The sequence below is a fragment of the Tamandua tetradactyla genome, chromosome Y, assembly GCF_023851605.1.
Source record: "Tamandua tetradactyla isolate mTamTet1 chromosome Y, mTamTet1.pri, whole genome shotgun sequence".
NCBI classification, from domain to species: Eukaryota; Metazoa; Chordata; class Mammalia; order Pilosa; family Myrmecophagidae; genus Tamandua; species Tamandua tetradactyla.
In genome coordinates, this window is record NC_135354.1 from 13,414,680 (window position 1) to 13,436,632 (window position 21,953).

The 21,953-nt window shown below is 35.0% G+C and overlaps 1 protein-coding gene across 1 annotated transcript in view; it reads left to right on the top strand.

Moving 5' to 3' along the window:
• The window catches only part of LOC143672572 (membrane-bound transcription factor site-2 protease-like), a 48,980-nt gene that overhangs the window by 15,198 nt on the left and 11,829 nt on the right, over window positions 1-21,953 (top strand). The window contains exons 4-6 of the mRNA XM_077147175.1: window positions 6,209-6,312; window positions 7,978-8,105; window positions 21,755-21,873. Of these exons, the coding sequence (XP_077003290.1) occupies window positions 6,209-6,312; window positions 7,978-8,105; window positions 21,755-21,873 (351 nt within the window). The remainder of the gene's footprint in view (window positions 1-6,208; window positions 6,313-7,977; window positions 8,106-21,754; window positions 21,874-21,953) is intronic.

Genomic DNA, 21,953 nt, shown 5'->3' on the forward strand with positions numbered 1-21,953 from the left:
GTAAGTACCTTTAAAAATACTTTCTTTAAGTATAAGTTATAAAATGTTTCTCTTTTTGTCTCCTATCCATGATATATGTTAACAATTGTCTCACAAATTTTAGTAATATGCTAGTTTAGAAATGGTGGCAATTTTCTACAAGTTAGCAACAATGATTGCAGTAATTAGTAGTAGTAGAACAAATTAGCCATTACCATACAGCTCCTAACTAATGGAAAAGCAATTAATTCGTATTGCGTGTTGAGTTATTAAAAGATTGAAACTATAGAAGAATAAATCTGTGTAACATATAAATAAATTGCATTTTAGTCCTGTGCAAAAATGCTTGCCTTTTTTTCCTCCATTGCATTCAGAATATTTATTGATTACCTATTGTTGCAAGACTTAGTGGCTTAAAACAATTATCATGTATTATTTCAGGGCTTCTTTGGGTCAGGAGACCAAATATAGCTTTTAGCTAGGTCTTCCTGTTGACGGTCTCTCATAATAGGCTGCAGTCAAGATGTTGGTAAGATATCTGCCTCACCTGAAAATTCAACTCAAAAATTCACCTCAAAATTCAGGCCAGTATCAGCTTTTAAGCTCATTTAATTTATTAATAGGATTCAATTCCTCAAAGGTTATAGGACTGAGAGCCTCATTTCCTCACAGGCTGTTGGCTCCAGGCCTACATTAGCTTCTTATCACACTGAACAGCTTGCTTCAGAAGAGCAACAGAGAAAATACCAACAGTATCAAAGTCATAGTTTTTTATATATGTGTGGTGATTAAGTTGATGTGTCATCTTGGCTCAGTTGTTGTATCTAGTTGTTCAGTCAAGCAAGCACTGGCCTGATTGTTGCTGTGAGAATATTTTGTGGTTTTAAATAAATAATAAATTAATTGCACCTATGGCTGTTTACATCTACAATTAACAAATGTAGATTGCCTTCAGTGATGAGAGAAGTCTCATTCCAACAGTTAAAAGGCTTGGAGGGAGAAATGATGATTTCAGCAGTCAAATGGAAGAATTCCAACTCTCCTTCAGGCAGCCACCTTCTGAAGAATTTATCCAAATCTCCTTTGACATTCCCTGTTTGCACCCTGTTCCAAGCAATTCAGACTTGCCAATCCCCACAGTCACACAAGCCAATTCCTATTATCTTTGATATTTACATATAAATATATCCTGTCAGTTCACTTTCTCTGGAGAACCAGACTAATAAAATCATTGAAGTTACATCCGATCTCTTTTTGGGCCATAATCTATTTGGTAGAAGCAGGTTCACAAAGTAGAGGGAATTACACAGATGTGAATATCAGACAGGCTGACAACCATTTTAGAGAAATGTCTACCACAGTGTCTAAACAATCATGCTCTTTTATTAAACTATGTAAGACCTTTGTAGATGGACATTGTGATTTCCTTATTTAAATGATATGTTGTCATGTTCCTTTGATTATTAACTGTTTATAATAATTCTCACTTTAAAGTATACATTTGTATCTTCCTTATTTCATATCGCCTGAGTCTTGATGTTATTCTACTATTGCCTAAATTTTATTTCAAATTTTTACATGTGTCGTTCTCACTTCCATGAATCACAGCTGTTATGTTTTAGACTCATCTCTTTAAACACATCTCTAATTAGTTAGATGACTGGGGGAGATTTAGAAATCATTTAAAGAGAATAGTATACAATCTCTTCTGTGCTAAAAATAACTGATTTACAGGTCAGACCTTAGAAGAGATGATCTCAGCAAACATTTATTGATGTACACTGGTCATATGCTGTCTTTTTCTTACGCAAGGAACAAAACAAAATCAAATCCTAGCATTCCTAGAGTGTTTAGCCATTATTGTGATTATACTGCAGTCAGAAATCTTATAAAGTGCTGTGGATATTGAGGAATGCCCAGGTGTGCTTGGCTCTAGAAGGAGAGTAAAGGAGATTCAAAAGAAAAACGAGGTGAGTTCACATATCCTGGGAAAGAATAATGGAAAATGAACATCTTAGAATAGAAGGAACTATATGATGTGGCAAAGTGAAGGGAATAATAATAACAATAATAAAACCTAATAAATTTATGAGCTTCTTGTGAGTTTTTTTTGTTCCCACTTTGTTTTATTCTTGCTATGGTCCTGAGGAAGTATTATTGTTATCACTGATTTACAAATGAGAAAGTCAAGGCCTAGCGATGTTAAGTAATTTGCCTGTGGTCACAGCTAGTAAGTGGTACGTCTCAGTAACCACCAGAGACCTCTGAACCTATAGAACATTTTGCTCTGCAAATAATTCCTCAAAGAACAATAACTAGTTTTGACCTGTATTTAGGAGTTATGTAGTGGAAGAAGGAATAAATGTTTTGGCAAGGAAGTATGACAGGGTAGAAATAAGTGGGATCTACTTATGATGGTTCACTGCAAGAAGTTTTGATTTGCCTGGGTATTAAAGCTCTCTATAAAATAAAATTGATCAGTCAGTGAAGTTGGGAGGCCATTTAACAGGTATTTGCAGTAATTCATGTTATAACAGCTAAATTGGTGGCAAAGTGTATGAAGGGGATGAATTCGAGTAATCTTTGTGAATGGAGTTCTCAGACCTTAGTGATTAATTGAATATGTAGCTTCAAGAACATGGAAGAGTTAGGATGACTTTCAAGTTGGGCATATGGTTATAGTTCACCAGTAAAATATGAGAAGCAGAGCTGGTTTGGAAGAAATATTCATAGACCTGCTTGTATGCTAGGATTAGGATGGCAGAAATATTTGGAAGAAATTATTTCTACTGTTCACTTATCATTTTATTCATAAAGCTCACACATTTTGCCTCTTATTAGCTGCCATTTAGAACTTAGCCTCCTTCTCTGATCTGTTGTCCTTATGCATAGATTTTTAATAACACTGTAACTCCTGACTGTAATTTTGAGTCTTGGTACCTTTTTTTTCATAGCTTCTCCCTACTCTTTAATTCCCTTAGTCTTGTCCACTATTCAATCCCCAAAATCTGGCGTTTGTATTGTTGTGAAATTAATATTCTGACACTTCTAATGCCTTGTGTGACCATGGCAGAGCCAGCTAGGCAATAAACTACTACTGCCAGCAAATAAGATGCTGCCATGTGTAAGTTTAGTAATACACTCAAGTTCTTACTTTCTCTTATCTCATTATTGCATCCACAAGGTAATAGAGGGAACCACTGCCCTATTGGATCAAGTTTACTTATTTATCTGAAATAAAGGCAAGGTAACCAGTATACCCTGTGATATGGAGGGAATACATGAGAATTCATCTTCAGAACAAAAATTTAGAGAGTGATTAGAGAAAAGAAAACTTATGCATTTGAGCTGTCACATGCCTGTCAATGTGTGAGTGTAGGGTATACATAGAAAAAAATTGATATTCTTGTTAAAAGATGTTAGTATGATTTGCATGAACAGAATTTCAGATAGCATAATAAAAATGTCCGTATCCTTTGATCTTGTACTTCAGAGTCTGAGTCTCTAGCCTAGGTACTGCTTCCAGTAGTATTTATCAGGCTCTTTAGACTAACATTTTTTAGTTTGAAAAGTTGAATACACCAAAATATTTCATACTGGAGAAAGGTTAAATATGGAATTGTTATTTAATGGATTACTGTACATATTTTTAAATTATGATAATGAAAATTAGTTTTATAACTAGGAGGAAGGACACTTTGGATATATGAGATTTAAGAATTGACCCAAACAGCATTGTTCAGATCTTCTTTTTAGTTCCAAAAGAGATTATAAAATGAAATTCTGGAGTGAGGAAGACATTATAGACAAAACTAATGACAGACACTTTGATACTTTTAGTGGCATAAAAGTTGTTGCCTATATAAAAAAAACAATTGAGCAGACAAAAAAGAGAAAAAAGAAATTCCCTCAAAAGGATATATTGAGTCCCAAATCCAGAGAAATAGAAGCATGTAAATTATACTAATGGTTGTGGTACGCCCTGCATCGCCTGATTTCTAGAAACTTACCAGATTATAAAACTTAAGAGTATTTAATTAACTGACACAATCTGTCTTGGCTGTTCAAAAAAAAACTTTACAGTGCAACTCTTACAAATAACAGGCTTCCTTGATGTATGCAGTGATGTGTATAAACACAGCATTTTAGGAGAACATAATTTTAAGGCAACTACCATTCATATGTCCCACTGTATACACCAAATGCCTTTCTGCCTTAAATTTCAATTTTAGTATGGTATTTATGTATCTCTTTAATAATATTTTTTCTGCCAAATGTAATGGACAAACTGATGAAATGAAGAAATGAAGAGCGAGGTGTTCCCACTGTCAGGCACTTTAGAATGCTAGTCTTCATTAACATCTGTCTTATAACTTGAGATATGAAAATGGAACTTGATTTTGGAGGGGATCTCTTTTATGACTCAGCACAAGTCCTTGAACCTTGCAGTAACAGTTCAGAGGAAAGGAAAGGAATTTTAACAAGAATATTCAAATCTGACATCCATCTCTTAAGAGTGAATCAGCTGCTGATTCCTTTGTCACTCTGCATTCTCTGGACTTTACCAGACTTAATTATACTTAATTTCCTTAATGAAGACTACAGGAGCTAAATTTTCCTCAAAAATCTAGTATTTCCTTTTGTTACAGAGAAGTTATGTTGTTTCAAATAACTGACTGACAAAATTACTATGAGCTACCACTTCACTTCCCTAGGATGGCTATTATTAAGTTTTGGCAAGGATGCAGTGAAATAGAAATACTCATACGTTATTGATGGAAATGTAAAACGGTGCTGCCAATATGGAAAATAGCTTGGCTGTTCTTCAAAGTTAAACAAAATCTGACCATATGACCTGCCAATTCCAATTCTAGGTATATACCCCAAATGAGTGAAAGTAGGGACTACAAACAGATCAATGTTGACAAAGATAATATTCATATTAACCAAAAGATATATGTAGCCAAATTGCATATCAGTGGATGGATAAGCAAAATGTATATATATGCAATGGACTTTTACTTAACTGTAAAAAGGAATGATGCTCTTGTCTAGCATATGGTACAACATGGATGAAATTTGAAGACACTTTTTTATGTATCAGACCCAAAAGACAAATACTGCTTTATTTCCCTTTGTCAGATAACTGGATGGAGCAAATACCTTAGAGAGAGAGTGCGTTACAGGTTGTTAGAAGCTAGGGTGGCAAGGAGTGGAGGAGGATGGAGATAGGGAGTCACTACTTGATGTGTACATGTTTTTTCTGTAGTATCATGAAAATATTTTCGTAGTGGTGGTGTTGGGGGGCACAATATTGTAAATGTACTTAATGTCAGCTGAATCACATTCATTGTAGTAGTTTAAATGGGAAATGAGTTGTGTATGTATTGCCTCAAATTTTTTTACAGAGTAGCATGATAAGTAGAGTTCTCATAAAACTGCATTTTTGAGATGGGACACAAACACCTCTCACATCGTTGTCTTTATTTGATTTGGATGGATGTAATTACTCTTAATAACAAGTCTGTTAAATTAGGGAAAACCAATTTTTTAATTTATTCCTCATACGAAGATTCATTTGTAAAATGAGTATCTATTATTAAATCATATTGCTTAGTATTACCTTAGTTCACAATTCTGCTTATATAATTTTGTAACAGAAATAACAACTACTATTTAATATGTCAAAATACATTCCAATATTATCTTTGAATTGCACTAATAATAGTCATAGTAAGCAGGTAGGCAGCACCAAAGTTTAATTCTGTGGACTGGTCATCAGTATACGCAGGAGCTTTTGAAAGTATTTGATGTTTCCAGTCTTTGAGCCTATATCACAAAGCTTCCAGGAAAGAAGTAACCTTAGGTAGAAGCTTTGAATACTGGAAGGCTTGCAGTTAAGATAGAGTCACTATTAGTAGATCTTAAAGTAATAGGAATATGAACAGAATTACATGTATTTATTAGAAATAATTATTCAGAAAAACACTCCTCTTTTGGAAAAATATCAGTAAAACATTTTCAAATGTATTTTCTTGAGAACATAATGTTAATATATTTGTGAAAATAGTTTTAAGTAAAAAATTGGATTTTAGTTTTTATTACGATAGAGAAATGAAACTTATTACTTTTAGCTTCTAGAACACTCAATTTGGAAGTTTAAGCTTTAATACAGAGTGAACATCTTGTTTTCCTGGTGCCCCAATGTTTATTATTGTGTCTATAACAGATTCCTGGTGTCAATTTACCTGTCAATCAGCTCACCTATTTCTTTGCTGCAGTCCTCATTAGTGGTGTTGTACATGAAATTGGACATGGGATAGCAGCTATTAGGTAATGACATTTGCCTTTTTCTTACATGCAACAAAACTTTTCATTTAGGATTAGTACAAAATTGTCTATATTTGAAACTGTGATACTTCAGCAATTTTTCTGTCTTTGGCTGTTACCCAGTGCATATCCACCATCAATACTTGAGGTCTCTTATCTTTTATAGAAGTTAATATATTGATGAATACATGCAGTTCCCAGCCATGTATATATATCTGTAATTGGGGCATTTTCTGTCTTTGGTGTTTTACCAGCAATGTTAAATTCTCATGGTACAAATAAAATTTTTCTTTCAATTCCAAACCTAATCTGTCAAAATAATAATCACAGCATTCAAAGCTCATACACTTACCTTCTTACTACTTACTTGGACTTTTCAACTAAATTACCTTTCTGCTTCTGTTTTTGTTCTCTGCTGGGTAGAGCAAGAAAACTATAAACACTGTATCTGTAACAAATACCATAGCCTATCTAGAAACACATTGGAAGATAGAAGAAAGATGAGACCTGGGACCTACTTCATATATCATGCTCTGCTATTGGTTTTAACTGCCCAAAATTTATTATTGTAATTGCACCTGGCCATTTTAAAGTTCACTCGTTTTCTAAAATGGTTATGAGGAGATGCAAGTCACAGTTCCTTTTGACTACCCTGGTAATCATTGCCATAAGGGAGAATCATACTAATGGGTATGTGTTTTATCCTTTGGCTGTGTCGACTAGATAGAATGTTGAAAACCATTGCTTACAGTACTTGTTTTAATCACTTTTCCTTATTTTCTAGTTGCTTATGAGTAAGTGCCTCTGGACTGGCATTAAAACCTCATCTTGACAGCATATATTGTTAACACAGGTGCACAGTAAAGATTAAAGTGGGCATCATTTTTTCTCTCCTTTTCTCTTTTTATTTAGTGTTTTTACCTCAGTAGCTTTTAGTTTTGTGTATACACAGATGATGCATCATTATTAACATTTAATCCTTCACAATCTTTGTGAAATAATTTGTATGATTTCTGTTAAAATACTAGCTGCCAAGAAAAAGTTAATTTTACAAATATTGTAACTTAAGCATTCAGTATTAAATGGCCAACTAATATAAACAGCTATTATGAGAATAATGAATGTAACTGCTGTTTTAACAGAATAACCTGATAGAAAAATTAAAAATGTGTTTAATGAGTACTTTAAGGACAGTCTGACACTTAATATACTTTATGTTTATTTAAGCATTATTCATTAAACTGAAACATTCCTAGGTTAAATCTTCACTATTGTTTTTAATTTCCAAGCCAAATTTAACTACATTTAGATAATTTACTTAGATTTTATATTCTTTGCCCTTTCCTGAAAACAATTAAAATTTTTGATTAATAGTAAATAATCTAATTATTTTCATTTAGTACCTCATGCAAATATTTACCACCCCTTTATTTTTGTGATTAGTATCTTTCACACACTAAATTAATTCTTACTTTAAGTCCATTTTAAATTGATTGTTTTATTTCACAGATACAGGAATCTATTATAAAACAGTTATAAAATTATGTATATGTGCAGCTGTGTTCTGACTTGGTTTTCATTTGGTTTGGGTTGGTTTGTCTAGGGAATCTTCTTATTTGACAAATGCAGTAGCATTAGTAAATTACTTTTTCTTATGTGATTTCTTAGAGAACAAGTTCGATTTAATGGCTTTGGGATTTTTCTCTTCATAATATATCCGGGAGCTTTTGTTGATCTGTTCACTACTCATTTGCAACTTATATCGCCAGTCCAGCAATTAAGGATATTTTGTGCAGGTAAAAAACTTTGAAATTGTTCATTTAAATTCTGCCTGTATGTTGATAGTTTTAAGGAAAATACATCTACCACAAATGAAAACCATGCCTTTTGGTTAATAAATTCAATTTATGGGATTTCAGTGGGAGAATTAAAATATTTACTTAGCATAATCAAAATATAGTGAACATATTGAATATCAATTCATTAAATATATTGAATTTTGCTTCAAATCAAGGAAAAATAACAAGATCATACAAAGATATGAATCCAAGTAATCAAGAAATGTGATGGTATTTAGGGATGGGTGGTGAGTATTTCTGTAGTTATGGTTTGGGCAGAGAAGCAGAGCCATTGACAGAAGCACGTCTTTCATGTGCGTTTTTGGTCATAGAAATATCTTCTTTTCAGAAATATCTATTCCAACTCTTTTCTTAGTTTTCAATTTGGTTTTCTGGCTTCTTGTTAAGTTTTGTGATTCTTTACTCTAAATACAAGCCTTTAGCAGATATTTAGCTTACAAATATTTTCTCCTGTTGTTGAAAGTCTTTTTACTTTCTTTATAACATCCTTCAATCCGAAAAAAATTTTGATTTTTTGAAATCCAATTTTATGTTTTTTCTATTTTTGCTTGTGGTTTTGGTTTAAAATCAGAGAATACATCATCTAATACAAGATGCTAAAGATATTCTCAAGAATTTTAATGCTTACTGTTTTATTAAGATCACCAATCTATTTAGACTTAATTTTTGTATGTGATCAGAGATAGGGAGTGTCCAATTTCATTCTTTTATATGTGGATTTCCTGTCGTCCAGTACTCTCTGTTGAAAAACCTATCCTTTCCTCATTGAATGAACTTTAACCCTCGTTAAAATCAACTGGCCTTTAAAATGTTGGTGTTTCTTGGACTGTTATTTATATTCTGGTGTCAGTATCCCACTTCTAATTACTGTAGCATTCAATACATTTTAAAATCAAGGACTGTGAGTCATCCAACTTTGTTCTTTTTCAAGATTGTTTTAACCATTGAGGGACCTTTGCAATACCATATAAATTTGATGATTGGCTTTCCAATCTCTGAAAAAAATGCTGCTGGAATTTTGATAGGGGTGATATTGAATCTTAGATCACTGTAGGTAGTATTGACATCTTTTCATTATTGTTCTCCAATCCATGAACACAGGATTTCTTTCCATTGTTTAGGTCTTCATTAATTTGTGTCAGCAGTGTTTTGTACTTTACAGTGTATAAGTCCTCTCCTAAATAAAATTTTTCCTGGGTATTCTTTTACATGCTACTGTAAGGAAGTTTTCCTTAATTTTCTTTTTAGATTGTAGAAAACAATCTGGTGTGTTGAAGAACAACTGATTTTTGAATGCCAACCTTATATTCTATAACTTAGGTGAATCTATTAATGCTAATAGCTTGTGTTATATATTTTTAAAAATTTTTTTGTATATGGGAGCATGTTATCTAAGAATGATGACAGTTTTCCTTCTTTCTTCCCTATTTGTGTATCTCATTTCTTTCCCTAGCCTCATTTCTCTAATTAGAACTTCTAGTCAATTTTGAATTAAAGTCATAAGAACAGCTATCCTCTCTTGGTTTCTGATGTTAATAATTTGTGTCTTTTCTGTTTTGTTTTGTTTTGTTTTGTTTTAATCAGTGTGGCTAAAGGCTTGTCAATTTTATTGAATTTTCAAAGTGCAGACTTTTAGTTTTACTGATTCTTTTAATTACTTTTCCAATTTTCTATTTTATTTATTTCTGCTCTAATCTTTAATTTTCCTTCAGCTAACTTTGAGTTTAATTTCCTCTCCTACTTCTGAATGTTGCAGATTTCAAAGTTAGGTTATTGATTTATGATTTTTCTTCTTGACAGAGTTCTTTGATACACAGAAGAGTTCAGTGTTGAGGTATTCCCGTTTATCTATTTCTTTGTTCAGTGGTTATGCTTTAAGAACTAGAAAGCTATCTTCTATTACAAATTTTATGAGATATTTCCCTACATTTTCTTCTAAAAGTTTTATGGCCTTTGCTCTAAGTTTAGGTTTCTGATCCATTTTGAGTTAATTTTTGTATAAGGTGTGAAATATGGATCCTTTTTCATTCTTTTTTGCATATGGGTATCTAATTCTCCAAGCACCATTTATTGAAGAAACTGCTCTGTCCCAGGTGAGTTGGCTTGACTGCCTTAGCAAGGATCAATTGCTCATGGATAAGATGGTCTATATTTGAACACTATTTGACTCCTTTGGTCAGTATGTCTATCTTTATGCCAGTACCATGCTGTTTTGACTACTGTAGCTTCATAATATGCCTTAAATTCATGTAGTGTGAAACTTCCAACTTCACTTTTCTTTCTCAAGATATTTTTAGCTACTCGTGGCACCCTGCCCTTCCAAAGAAATTTGGTTACTGGTTTTTCTATTTGTGCAAAGTGAGCTTTTGGGATTTTAATTGGTATTGCATTGAATCTGTAAATGATTTTAAGTAGAATTGCCATCTTGACTATGTTTAATCTTCCAATCCATGAACACAGTATAACTTCCATTTATTTTGGTCTTTTAGGATTTCTTTTAGCAATTTCTGGTAGTTGTCTGTGTATAGGTCTTTTATATCCTGAATTTATCCCTAAATATTTTATTCTTTTGTTTGCAGTTGTAAATGGAATATTGTTTCTTGATTTCCTCCTCAGATTGGTTATTACTAGTGTATGGAAACACTACTGATTTTTGAGTATTAATCTTTTACCCTGCCACTTTGCTATACTCATTTATTAGCTCTAGTAGCTTTACTAAGGATTATTCAGGGTTTTTGACATATAATTTCATCTGCAAACAGTGAAAGTTTTACTTCCTCTTTTCCAATTTTGATGCCTTGTGATTCTTTTTCTTGTCTATTTGATCTGGCTAGAACTTCCAACACAAAGTTGAGTAACAGTGGTGACAGTGGACTACATGTCTTGTTCCTGATTTTAGGGGACATCTTTCCCTGTTGAAGATGATGTTATGTGTGAGTTTTTCATATATTCCCTTTATCGTGTTGAGGAAGTTTGCTTCTATTCCTATCCTTTGAAGTGTTTTCATAAAAAAATAGAATTTCCCTTCAATTCCTGTTCTTTGAAGTGTTTTCATCAAGAAAAGATGTTGAATTTTGTCCAACACCCTTACTGCATGAATTAAGATTGTATTTTTTCTGCTTTGATTTATTGATACAGTGTATTACATTAATTGATTTCCTTATATTGAACCATCCTTGCATACTTGGAAGAAATCCCACTTGATTATAGTGTATAATCCTTTTAATGTGCTGCTGGATTCAAATTTGCAGAAAATTTCACGAGTATTTTTGCATCTATATTCCTTAGAGAGATTGGTGTGTAATTTTCTTTTCTTGTGGTATCTTTGACTTTGGTATAAGGGTGATGTTGGCTTCATAGAATGAGTTAGGTAGCTTTCCCTCCTTTTCAATTTTTTTGAAGAGTTTGAGCAGGTTTGGTATTTCTTTCTTGAATGCTTGGTAGAAGTCACATGTGAAGCCATCTGGTCCTGGACTTTTCTTTTTTAGGAGCTTCTTGATGACTGATTCAACTTTTTTACTTGAGATTGTTTTGTTGAGGTTATCTGCTTCTTTTTGAGTCAGTGTTGGTTGTTCATGCCTTTCTAGGAAGTTGCCCATTTCATTTATGTTGTCTAGTTCATTAGCATAAAGTTGCTGATGGTATCCTATCATTATCATCTTTAGTTCTTTGAGGTCGGTGGGTACGTCTCTTCTTCCATTTCCTGTTTTATTTATTTGCATTCTTTCTTTTTCTTTTTGTTAACCTTGTTAAGGGTCCATCAATTTTATTGATTTTCTCAAAGACCCAACTTCTGGTTTTGTTGCTTTTCTCAATTGTTTTCATGTTCTCAATTTCATTTCTCTCTGCTCTAATCTTCATATTTTCTTTCCTACTGCCTGCTTTGGGGTTAGTTTGCAGTTCTTTCTTTAGTTCTTCCAAGTGAACAGTTAACTCCTCAGTTTTTGCTCTTTTTCAGTGTAGGCATTTTAAGGCAATAAATTTTTCTTTTAGCACTGACTTTGATGCATCCCATGAATTTTGATATATTATGTTTTCACTTTCACTTGTCTTGAGATATTTACTGATTTGTCTTGTAATTTCTTCCTTGATCCACTGGTTGTTTAAGAGTGTGTTTGTTTAGCCTGTATGTAGTTGTGAGTTTTCTGGCCCTCTGCCTGTTGTTGATTTCCAACTTCATTCCATTATTATCCAAGAAAGTGTTTTGTATTATTTCAGTCTTTTTAAATTCATTGAGATTTGCTTTGGGAATGATCCATGAGCACTTGAGAAAAAAACATATCCTGATATTGGGCGGTGTAATGTTCTATAAATGTCTGTGAAGTCTAGTTCATTTATTATTATTCAAATTCTTTTGTTTTGTTTTTTTTACTGATCCTCTGTCTAGATGAGAGCAGGGAATTGAAATCCCAACTATTGTGGTAAAGGTGTCTATTTCTCTTTGCAGTATTTTCAGTGTTTGCCTCATGTATTTTGAAACACTCTGGCTTGGTGCATAAATATTTGATTGTTGTGTCTTCTTGTTGAATTGTTTCTTTTATTAATACTTAGTGTCCTTCTTTGTCTCTTTTAATTGTTTTACATTTGAAGTCTGATTTGTTAGATATTAGTATAGCTACTTCTATTCTTTTCTGATTGTTGTTTGTATGAAGTATCTTTTCCCAAATCTTCATTTTCAACCTGTTTGTCCTTGAGTCTAAAGTGAGTCTCCTATAGAAAGCATATAGAAAAGTTGTTTTTAAATCCGTTCTATCAGTCTTTTGATTGGGGAGTATAATCCATTAATATTTAATGGTGTTACTGTAAGGGCAAACTTTTTCTACCATTTTGCCTTTTGGATTTTAAATGTTATATCTAACTTTTTTTCCTCTTTTTTACCTTTTTTTCCCACTTTTTACTTTCACTAGTCGTCTTCATTTCTACACTCTTTTCCATACCTCTCTCTTGTCTTTTCCTATCTGCCTCTAGTGCTCCCTTTAGTATTTTTACAGATACAGTCTCTCAGTGATTGCTTGTGAAAATGTTTTCCTTTCCCCCTCATTTTTCTTTTTAATTTTTATTATATAGAATAACATATATACAAAGCAAAGAAATTAAAAAAGCAATAATTTTCAAAGCACTCTTCAAAAAGTGGTTACAGGGTAGATCCCAGTGTTTGTCATGGGCTACCATATAATCTCTCATATTTTCCTTTCTAGCTGCTTCAGAATATAGGAGATTAGAGGGCTTAAATACATTTTTATCATTACAATAGACTTTTTTTTCCTTCTTTCTTTCTGAACATAACATATATACAAAAAAGCTACAAATTTCAAACCACAGCAAGACAATTAGTTGTAGGATATATTTCAGACTTTGACATGGGTTACAATTTCATAATTTTAGGTTTTTGTTTCTAGCTGCTCTAAAATACTGGAGATTAAAAGAGATGAGAGTTTAATGATTCAGCCTTCATATTCATCTGTTAAGTCCTATCTTCTATGTATTATTCCACCATCACCTTTAATTTTTCCATACTCTTTTTGGGGTTGTTTGGGCTATGACATTTCTAATTTTTTTTGCTATTGAAAGGGTCTGTCACTAATATGAGGCAGAAGATGGAACTATCTGATATTCTGGAGATGCTGGGCTAGGTTTCAGGACTTATCTGGACCAGGGACCCATCAGGAGGTTATAGGTTTCTGGAAAGTTGCTCTAGTGCATAGAACCCTTGTAGAATATTATATTTTGCCCTATATAAGATTGGCTGGAATAGTCCTGGTTGGGGGTTTGCAGGTTTTGACAGGTACCAAGCTCTACCTAATCTTGTGTAACAGCGAGCTCCAGAGTAGCCTATCAACTGTATTTAAACTCTCCCACTGATACTTTATTAATTAGACTTCTCTCCTCCCTTCTGATCAGTATATAATTATTGATCCCATGGTGCCAGGTCTGGATTCATCCCTGAGAGTCTTCTCCCATGTCGCCATGGAGACTTTCTCCCTGGATGTCATATCCCACGGAGCAGGGAGGGCCATGATTTCACTTGCAGAGTTCAGCTTAGAGAGAGTGAGGCCACATCTGAGCAATAAAGGAGGTCCTCCAAAAAGTAACTCTTAGGTATGCAATAGGTGGTCTAAGCTTCTCCACTACCTACATAAATTTCACATGGATAAGCCTCATGATTAAGGGCATGGCCTGTTAATTTGGATATACCTAAGGTTTGACGCAGTATCAGGGGATTCTCTGATGGTAAGGTTTAATAGTTCCATATTCTTTGTCCCCTCCTTCAGGAGACTTTCCCAGTACTTTTTGATTATCTGTTTAATATGCTAGGATATTTCCAGGCATTACAATAATCTATACAGAATTAAATTACCTCTTATTCTGTACTTTCTGTGTTTCACTTGTTTAAATGAGCTATACAGATAGGTTGAATTAAGTTATGCACTATAGAAAATTTTATTTCCAGGTCACCTAATCCTTTCTTCCGTTGTGTGGTTCTAAAATATAGACACTGTCTTCCTTACCCCTGTTTCTGAATCACTTTAACCCCAACCTGTTCGACTTTGTTCCTATCTCTAAATATCAGGTTATATATACAAAACAGCCTTTCAAAATCCAGAAATAGTAATCACCACTCTGGACATAAGGTGACTGCTCTAAAAAACTTATAATCTAGGCCCTTGTTTTCTTATACGCATTTTCTAAAAGTGAACATACCATTGCTGTTTTTTTGTTCTTGGCTTATTTAGTCTCACCAAAGGTCCCACAGGTGCATTCACATTGTTGCATGCTTCACAACCTTGATCCTTTTTGTAGCAACACAACCTTCGTTCATAAGTATACACCATCGTTCGCCAATCTACTTTGTCAATGCTTATTTCAGCCACCTGCATTCATTGGGCATCATGTAGAGAACCTAAAGTCCACAGTCCATCAACATTCTTAATTTTAGATAATTTCATTGTTTCCCAAAGTCAGAAAACCAATAAATACACTCACCAAATAGGAAATCTAAACCTCCCCTTAATTCTTGTCCCTCACTGCATATTTTTACCTCTGCTGTTGCTGTGGTAGAACTGATGGTTTCCTTTTGAACATGGCTCATAGTGTGCAATAGCAGTTTTCCCCTATACCCTGGACTTAAACACTCTTTATATAAGAATCATATCTTTGAAGTAATTCTTATAAGAACTCATTCATATTTCTAGTGTGAGTCAATGAGACACATAGGTCAGCCATTCTTATAGGTGTGAGGTGGTGTCTCATTGTAGTCTTGATCTGCATTTTCCTTATAGTGAGTGAAAATGAGCATCTCTTCATGTGCTTTTGAGCCAGCTGTATTTGTTCTTCAGAAAAATGCTATTCATGTATTTAGCCAATTTTATAATTGCATTGATTCTTCCTTTGTGGTTGAGTTATATGTGTTCTTTGTATAAACAGGAAATCAAACCTTTGTTTGTTATGTGATACACAAATATTTTCTCCTGTTGAGTTGGCTGTCTCTTCACCTTTTTGACAATGTCTTTTGATGTGCAAAAGCATTTGATTTTGAGGAGTTCCCATTTGTCTGTTTTTTCTTTTGTTGCTTGTGCTTTGTGTATAAAGTTTAGAAAGCTACTTCCTATTACTGGGTCTTGAAGATGTTTCCCTACATTTTCTTCTAGAAGCTTTATGGTGCTAGTTCTTACATTTAGGTATTTGGTACACTTTTAGTTAATTATTCTGTAAGATGTAAGACAGGAGTGCTCTTACATTCTCCTGGCTATTGATATCCAGTTCTTCCATGCCCAATTATTGAAAAGACTATATTTTCCCAGTTCAGAGGATTTGGGGGCCTTGTGAAAAATCAGTTGACCATAGATTTGGTGGTCTATTTCTGCACTCTCGATTTGATTCCATTGGTCAGTGGTTCTGTCTTTATGCCAGTACCGTGCTATTTTGACCACTCTGGCTTTATAATAGGTTTTAAAGTCAGGGAGTGTTAATCTTCCCATTTTGTTCTTCTTTTTTTAGGATGCTTTTAGCTGTTCTTGGTCTCTTTCCCTTCCAGATGAATTTGGTAGTTAGCTTTTCCAAATCTTCAAAGTACCTTGTTGGAATTTTGATTGGTACTGTGTTGAATCTGTCGATCAGTTCAGGGAGAATTGCCATCTTAACTATATTTAGCCCTCCTGCCCATGAGCAGGAAATATCTTTCTGCCTATTTAGGTGTCCTTTAATTTCTTTTAGCAGTGTTATGTTGTTTTCCATGTACAAATCCTTTACATCCCTAGTTAAGTTCATTCCTAACTATTTGATTCTTTTAGTTGCATTTTTTTCTTTAATTGACTCCTCAACTAGGTCGTCCCTTGTGTGTAGAAATGTTACTGATTTTTGCACATTAATTTTCTATCCCACTACCTTGCTGAATTTATTAGCTCAAGTAACTTTGCCATAGATTTCTCAGGATCTTCCAAGTATAGTATCATATCATCTGTAAATAATGAGAGTTTTACTTCTTCCTTCCCAGTTTGGATGCCTTTTATTTCTTTGTCCTGCCTGATTGCTCTAGCTAGAACATCTAACACAATGTTGAATAATAATTGTGTCAGTGGACATCCTTGTCTTGTACCTGATCTTAGGGGGAAGGCTTTCAGTCTCTGTCCATTGAGTACGATGCTGGTTATTGGTTTTCATATATTCCCTTTATCATATTGAGATAGCTACATTTGATTCCTATCTTTTGGAGTATTTTTATCAGAAAAGGATGCTGAACTTTTTGGAATGCTTTTTCAGCATCAATCAAAATGATCATATGATTTTTCCTTTTTAATTTGTTAAATTGTATTACATTTACTAATTTTCTTGCATTGAACCATCCTTGCATTCTTTGTGTAAACCCCACTTGGTCATGGTTTATAATTCTTTTAATGTGCTGTTGGATTTGATTTGCTAATATTTTATTGAGAATTTTTGCCTCTGTGTTCATTGGGGTGAGGATTGGCCTGTAGTTTTCCTTTCTTATAGCATCTTTACTCCTTGATTGGGAACATAACATTTATGATTGTTATATCTTCTTGGTGAATAGACCCTTTAATTAGTGTATAGTGTCCTTCTTCTCTTATGATGTCTTTACATTTAAAGTCTATCTTGTACAATATTAATACAGTATAGTATAGTACATGAAAAAGTTGAGTATAGTTTGGAGAGGAAAAAAATGTGTCTGCTACTGTTTTCTTCTTAGAGATTAATGTGGTTTAAGATAGTATGTGTAGCTGCCACAAGGGATGAACTGTCATGTACAGGTGCTATGTGTCAACTTGGCCAGGTGGTGGTGCCCAGTTTTCATTTTGGGCAAGTGCTGTCCTGTCTAATGCTGTGAATGTTAGTGTAGCTACTCTTGCTTTCTTTTAGTTACAACTTGCATGGTAAATCTTTTTCCATCCTTTCACTTTCAATCTATTTGTATCTTTTTTTTTTTTTTTTAACATGGACATGCACCAGGAATTGAACCCGGGTCCTCTGGCATGGCAGGCAAGCATCCTTGCGTGCTGAGCCATCGTGGCCCGCCCCAATCTATTTGTATCTTTGTGTCTAAGATGAGTCTCTTGTAAACAGCACATATCTGGATTATATTTCTTATTCCATTCTGCCAATCTGTATCTTTTAATTGATATTTAATCTATTAACATTGAAAGTTATTACTGAGAAGTATTTCTTGATTCCACCATCTTACCTTTTTTTATTTTATTTGTCAGATCTATATATTCTTTCCCCTCTTTCTCTTGGTTTCATTTAAATTACCCTTAGCTATACTCTTCAGTTCTGTGCCCTCCTCCAGACCTCCCTCTCCTGTCCTCTTTTTTTTCAGCTGGCAGAACTCCTTTTAGTATTTCTTGTAGGGCCAGTCTCTTGTTGACAAATTCTATCAGGAGTTCTTTGTCTGTGAAAACTTTTATCTCTTCCTCGATTTCGAAGGACAATTTAGCTGGGTCAGAATTCTTGGCTGAAAATCTTTCTCTTTCAAGATCTTGAATATATCATACCACTATCTTCTCATGTCCAGGGTGGTGAGTTGAGTAGTCTCCTCTAGTGTTTTAATTTGATCATTAGGGCTATATCTGTCTGCATCTTGATATGCTTAGTGATCTTCTGCTGTCTTTGTCGCATGTAAATATCTTGATTGATTTACTTTGGGAGTTGATTTCTTTCAGTAGCCTAAGGCTTTGTGCTTGCAGGATGGTTGTTCATCAGGGAGCAAGGCACAGGGTGGAGCACTCAATAAGGTGATTTGTTTCAGGGAAGGTATGGGCACAGGTTGGGTATGTTACGCCAATGCTTGTGAACATGGGCATCCAGCATCCAAGGCAGATGTAGCTATGTATGTGCAACAGTCTGGGGGCCCTAACCATAGTGTGCACTAGTCTGAGGCTCAGGGCCCTTTGTGTGCACGAAGAGAGCCGTGGCAGAAGGTTGGTTTTGCAGATGGGGGCAGATGTGACCTGGCTGCACAGATTGGCACTTTCTCAGAGCTGGGAAGTGAGGCTCAGGGCTGTGCACATGCACAGTCCTAGGACTGTTCCTAGACTCTCATTCCTATCCATTCATTCCTGTGGGCTGTACACCTTCATGCCTCCACAGCAGGCTCCAGCTTTCTACCTCTCAGTTCCTCAGCTTCTGCAACCAGGGCTGCTGCATGTGGTACAGAAGGCTTTCCCAGGTCAACTGCACTACTGAATTGCCACCTCAGTTGTCCTCCTGTCCCTTCTCTAACTTTTTTGTGGAGTAGGGCTAATTTTTAACTACTTTAGTTGGCCATCTTCCCGGAAGTCCCCCTCATTTTTGAAGGACAGTTTTGCTGGATATAGAATTCTTGGTTGGCAGTTTATCTCTTTTAGAATCTCAAATATATAATATCACTGCCTTCTTTCCTCTGTGATTTCTGCTGAGAAATACACACATAGTCATATTGGTCTTCCCTTAAATGTGATGGATTGCTTTTCCCTGGTGCTTTCAAAGTTCTCTTTTTCTCTTTGGCATCTAACAGTTTGATTAGTAAGTGTCTTGGATTATGTCTATTTGGATTTATTCTGTTTGAGGTAAACTGTACTTTTTAGATCTGTAATTTTATGTCTTTCATAAGAGATGGGAAATTTTCAGTGATAATTTCCTCCATTAGTCTTTCTCTTCCTTTTCCCTTCTCTTCTGCTTTCTAGGACACTTACACATGTATATCCGTGTGCTTGTTGTTGTCATTCAAATTACCTGAGAACCTGCTCATATTTTTCCATTCTTTTCCCTATATTTCTTTTGCATGTCAGATTTCCGTTGTCCAGTCCTCTAGTTCACTAATCCTTTCTTTTGCCTCTTCAAATCTGTTGTTGTAGGTTTCCATTGTTTTTTTCATCTCTCCTTCTGTGTCTTTCATCCCATAAGTTCTGTGATTTGTTTTTTCAGACTTTCCGTTTCATCTTTGTTCATCCAATACCTTCTTTATATCCTGCCTCATCTCATTGATTTGAGTTTTGATGAGATTTTCCATGCCTGTTTGAACATCCTGAATTAGTCATTTGAACTCCTGTATCTTATTTGAGTTGTTGGTTTTTTCCTTTGACTGGGCCATATCTTTGATTTTCCTGGTATGACTTGTTATTTTTTGCTGGCATCTGGACATTTGATTTCCTTAGTTAATTTATTCTGGTGATTGTTTTCACTCTTTTACCTAGGATTTTCTTGCTGGTATATGTTCTTTACACTCATTTCAACTTATTCTAGACATCTAGCATACATTTTGGTTAACAAATCAGAATTTTTCCGTTCTTGTTTTCTGTTTCTTGCCCTAGCTATATGGAGCCTTTTTTTTTTTTTTTTTTTTTTTTTTTTACCTTAGAAGAGTCTACTTAGATATTACAGACCCCGGTCACTTATTTTCCAGACCAGACTGGCCTACTCTCAGGAGGAGTTTTCCATGAGGGTGACATCCAGCAGGTTGACAGCTTTTTCCTATGAAACCTCTAGCCTCTGTTTTTTTCTTATCCTGCCCCATATGTTTACTTGTCTGCCTGTGGCTTCCCACTTGCATAAAATAATGTGGTGCCTTTAACTTCAGCAGACTCTCCCTGTTGGACATGTGGTTGAGACAGAGGAGAGATTATAGGCAGTCAATTAGTTTAAAAACTTAATTCCTTCAGTTTTCCTGTCCCTGGAGTCTAAATTCCTTGAGGGACGGATTCCACCTCAGCTGGGCCCCACTCCTCTCCTGGGGAAGATACAGCGTCCAGGGAATTAACTCCTTTCATACTCCTTGTCTTTTAGACAAACTTACTTCTGCCCTTGCCTCTGGCAGTTGGAATCTGAGAAGCTTTGCAGTTCCATCTAATGAGCTATAAAGTAATAGGAACAAAGCAAAAAAAAAAAAAAAAAAATCATTTTAAGAGCAGGACTCCAGTTCGTAGAATTTGTTAATCAAGGGGTTAAGTTGATACGTTGCTCTGTGTATCTCCAGGATCTCTATGCCCCCCCCCCCCCCCCCCGCTCTTTTTTTAGGGTCCAACCCTTTTCAAGTATTGTGTGCTGTCTAATCCAAAGAGTTTCTGTTTTGTTTTCTTCCATCAGCCCTGCCCGTCTCTCCTGGGGCAAAAAACTCCTAGTGCCTTTAGTTCTTATTCCAAGTTTATCTGAGCATGTGGGGCTGGGGGCTATTTTCAGTGGTCAGAATTTGTTAGTTAATTCCACAATTGGAGCTTGGTTGAGCTAAGCCCTTGATATCAGTGTAAGTCTCTTTCATTTCCCTTCCAGAAACTGGGCTGTATACCTGTTGGGGAGGGTGCTGGCCTCCACAGCTTTGGGAATTTACAGTACTGTGTGGGGGTCCAGCTTGTCAAGAGTGATTACACTCTGTGTGTCCAGTCACTGATGTGGCCCCAGCAATTGTTCTCTGCTGTTCCTGGCTATTTACTAGCTGCCCTGGAGGACGAACCAAATTCCACACCTCACAAAACTGCCGTCTTGGGACCTCTCTGCATCCCTTAAGTTTTTTATGTATTTATTTATTTATGCATGGGCAGGCACGGGGAAATGAACCCATGCCTCCGGCATGACAGGCTAGAACTCTGCCTGCTGAGCTACCCTGGCCCATCCTAATACATATTTTTATTCATCTTGAGATATTTACTGATATCTCTTGCAGTATCTTTTTAAACCACTGATTGTTTCAGAGTGTTCTGTTTACCTCCATTTCTTTGTGAATTTCCCGGTACTCCTCCTGTTACTGATTTCCAGCTTCATTCCATTAATAGTAAGAAAAATTTCTTTGTGTAATTTCAGGCTGTTTGAATTTATTGAGATTTATATTGTGTCCCAGGTTGTGGTCTGTCCTGGAGAATAATCATGAGCTCTTGAAGAAAAAAAATATATATATATGCCAGTATTTTTAGAGTCATATATTGGAAAAGAAGGAGCTTCAAATCTGATGATTATCTGCTGTACTTTATTAAATAGACCCATCTGCTTTAGAACTCCTTCCGCCACATTTCTCAATGACAGGAGTATCTGGTTGGTGAATCCAAATAACTGTCATCTCTGCCACTGATTAAGCTTTTGTACTTTTTCTCTCTTTTCAGGTATCTGGCATAATTTCATCCTTGCTCTTTTGGGTATTTTAGTTCTTGCTCTTCTCCCATTAATTCTTTTGCCATTGTACTACACTGGAGTGGGGGTCCTTATCACTGATGTTGCTGAGGTAAACAATGACTTGCTTGACATATTTTCCAACAGATTTTGCAGCGTACCATAGCATAGTATGTCAGGAATTGATATTCA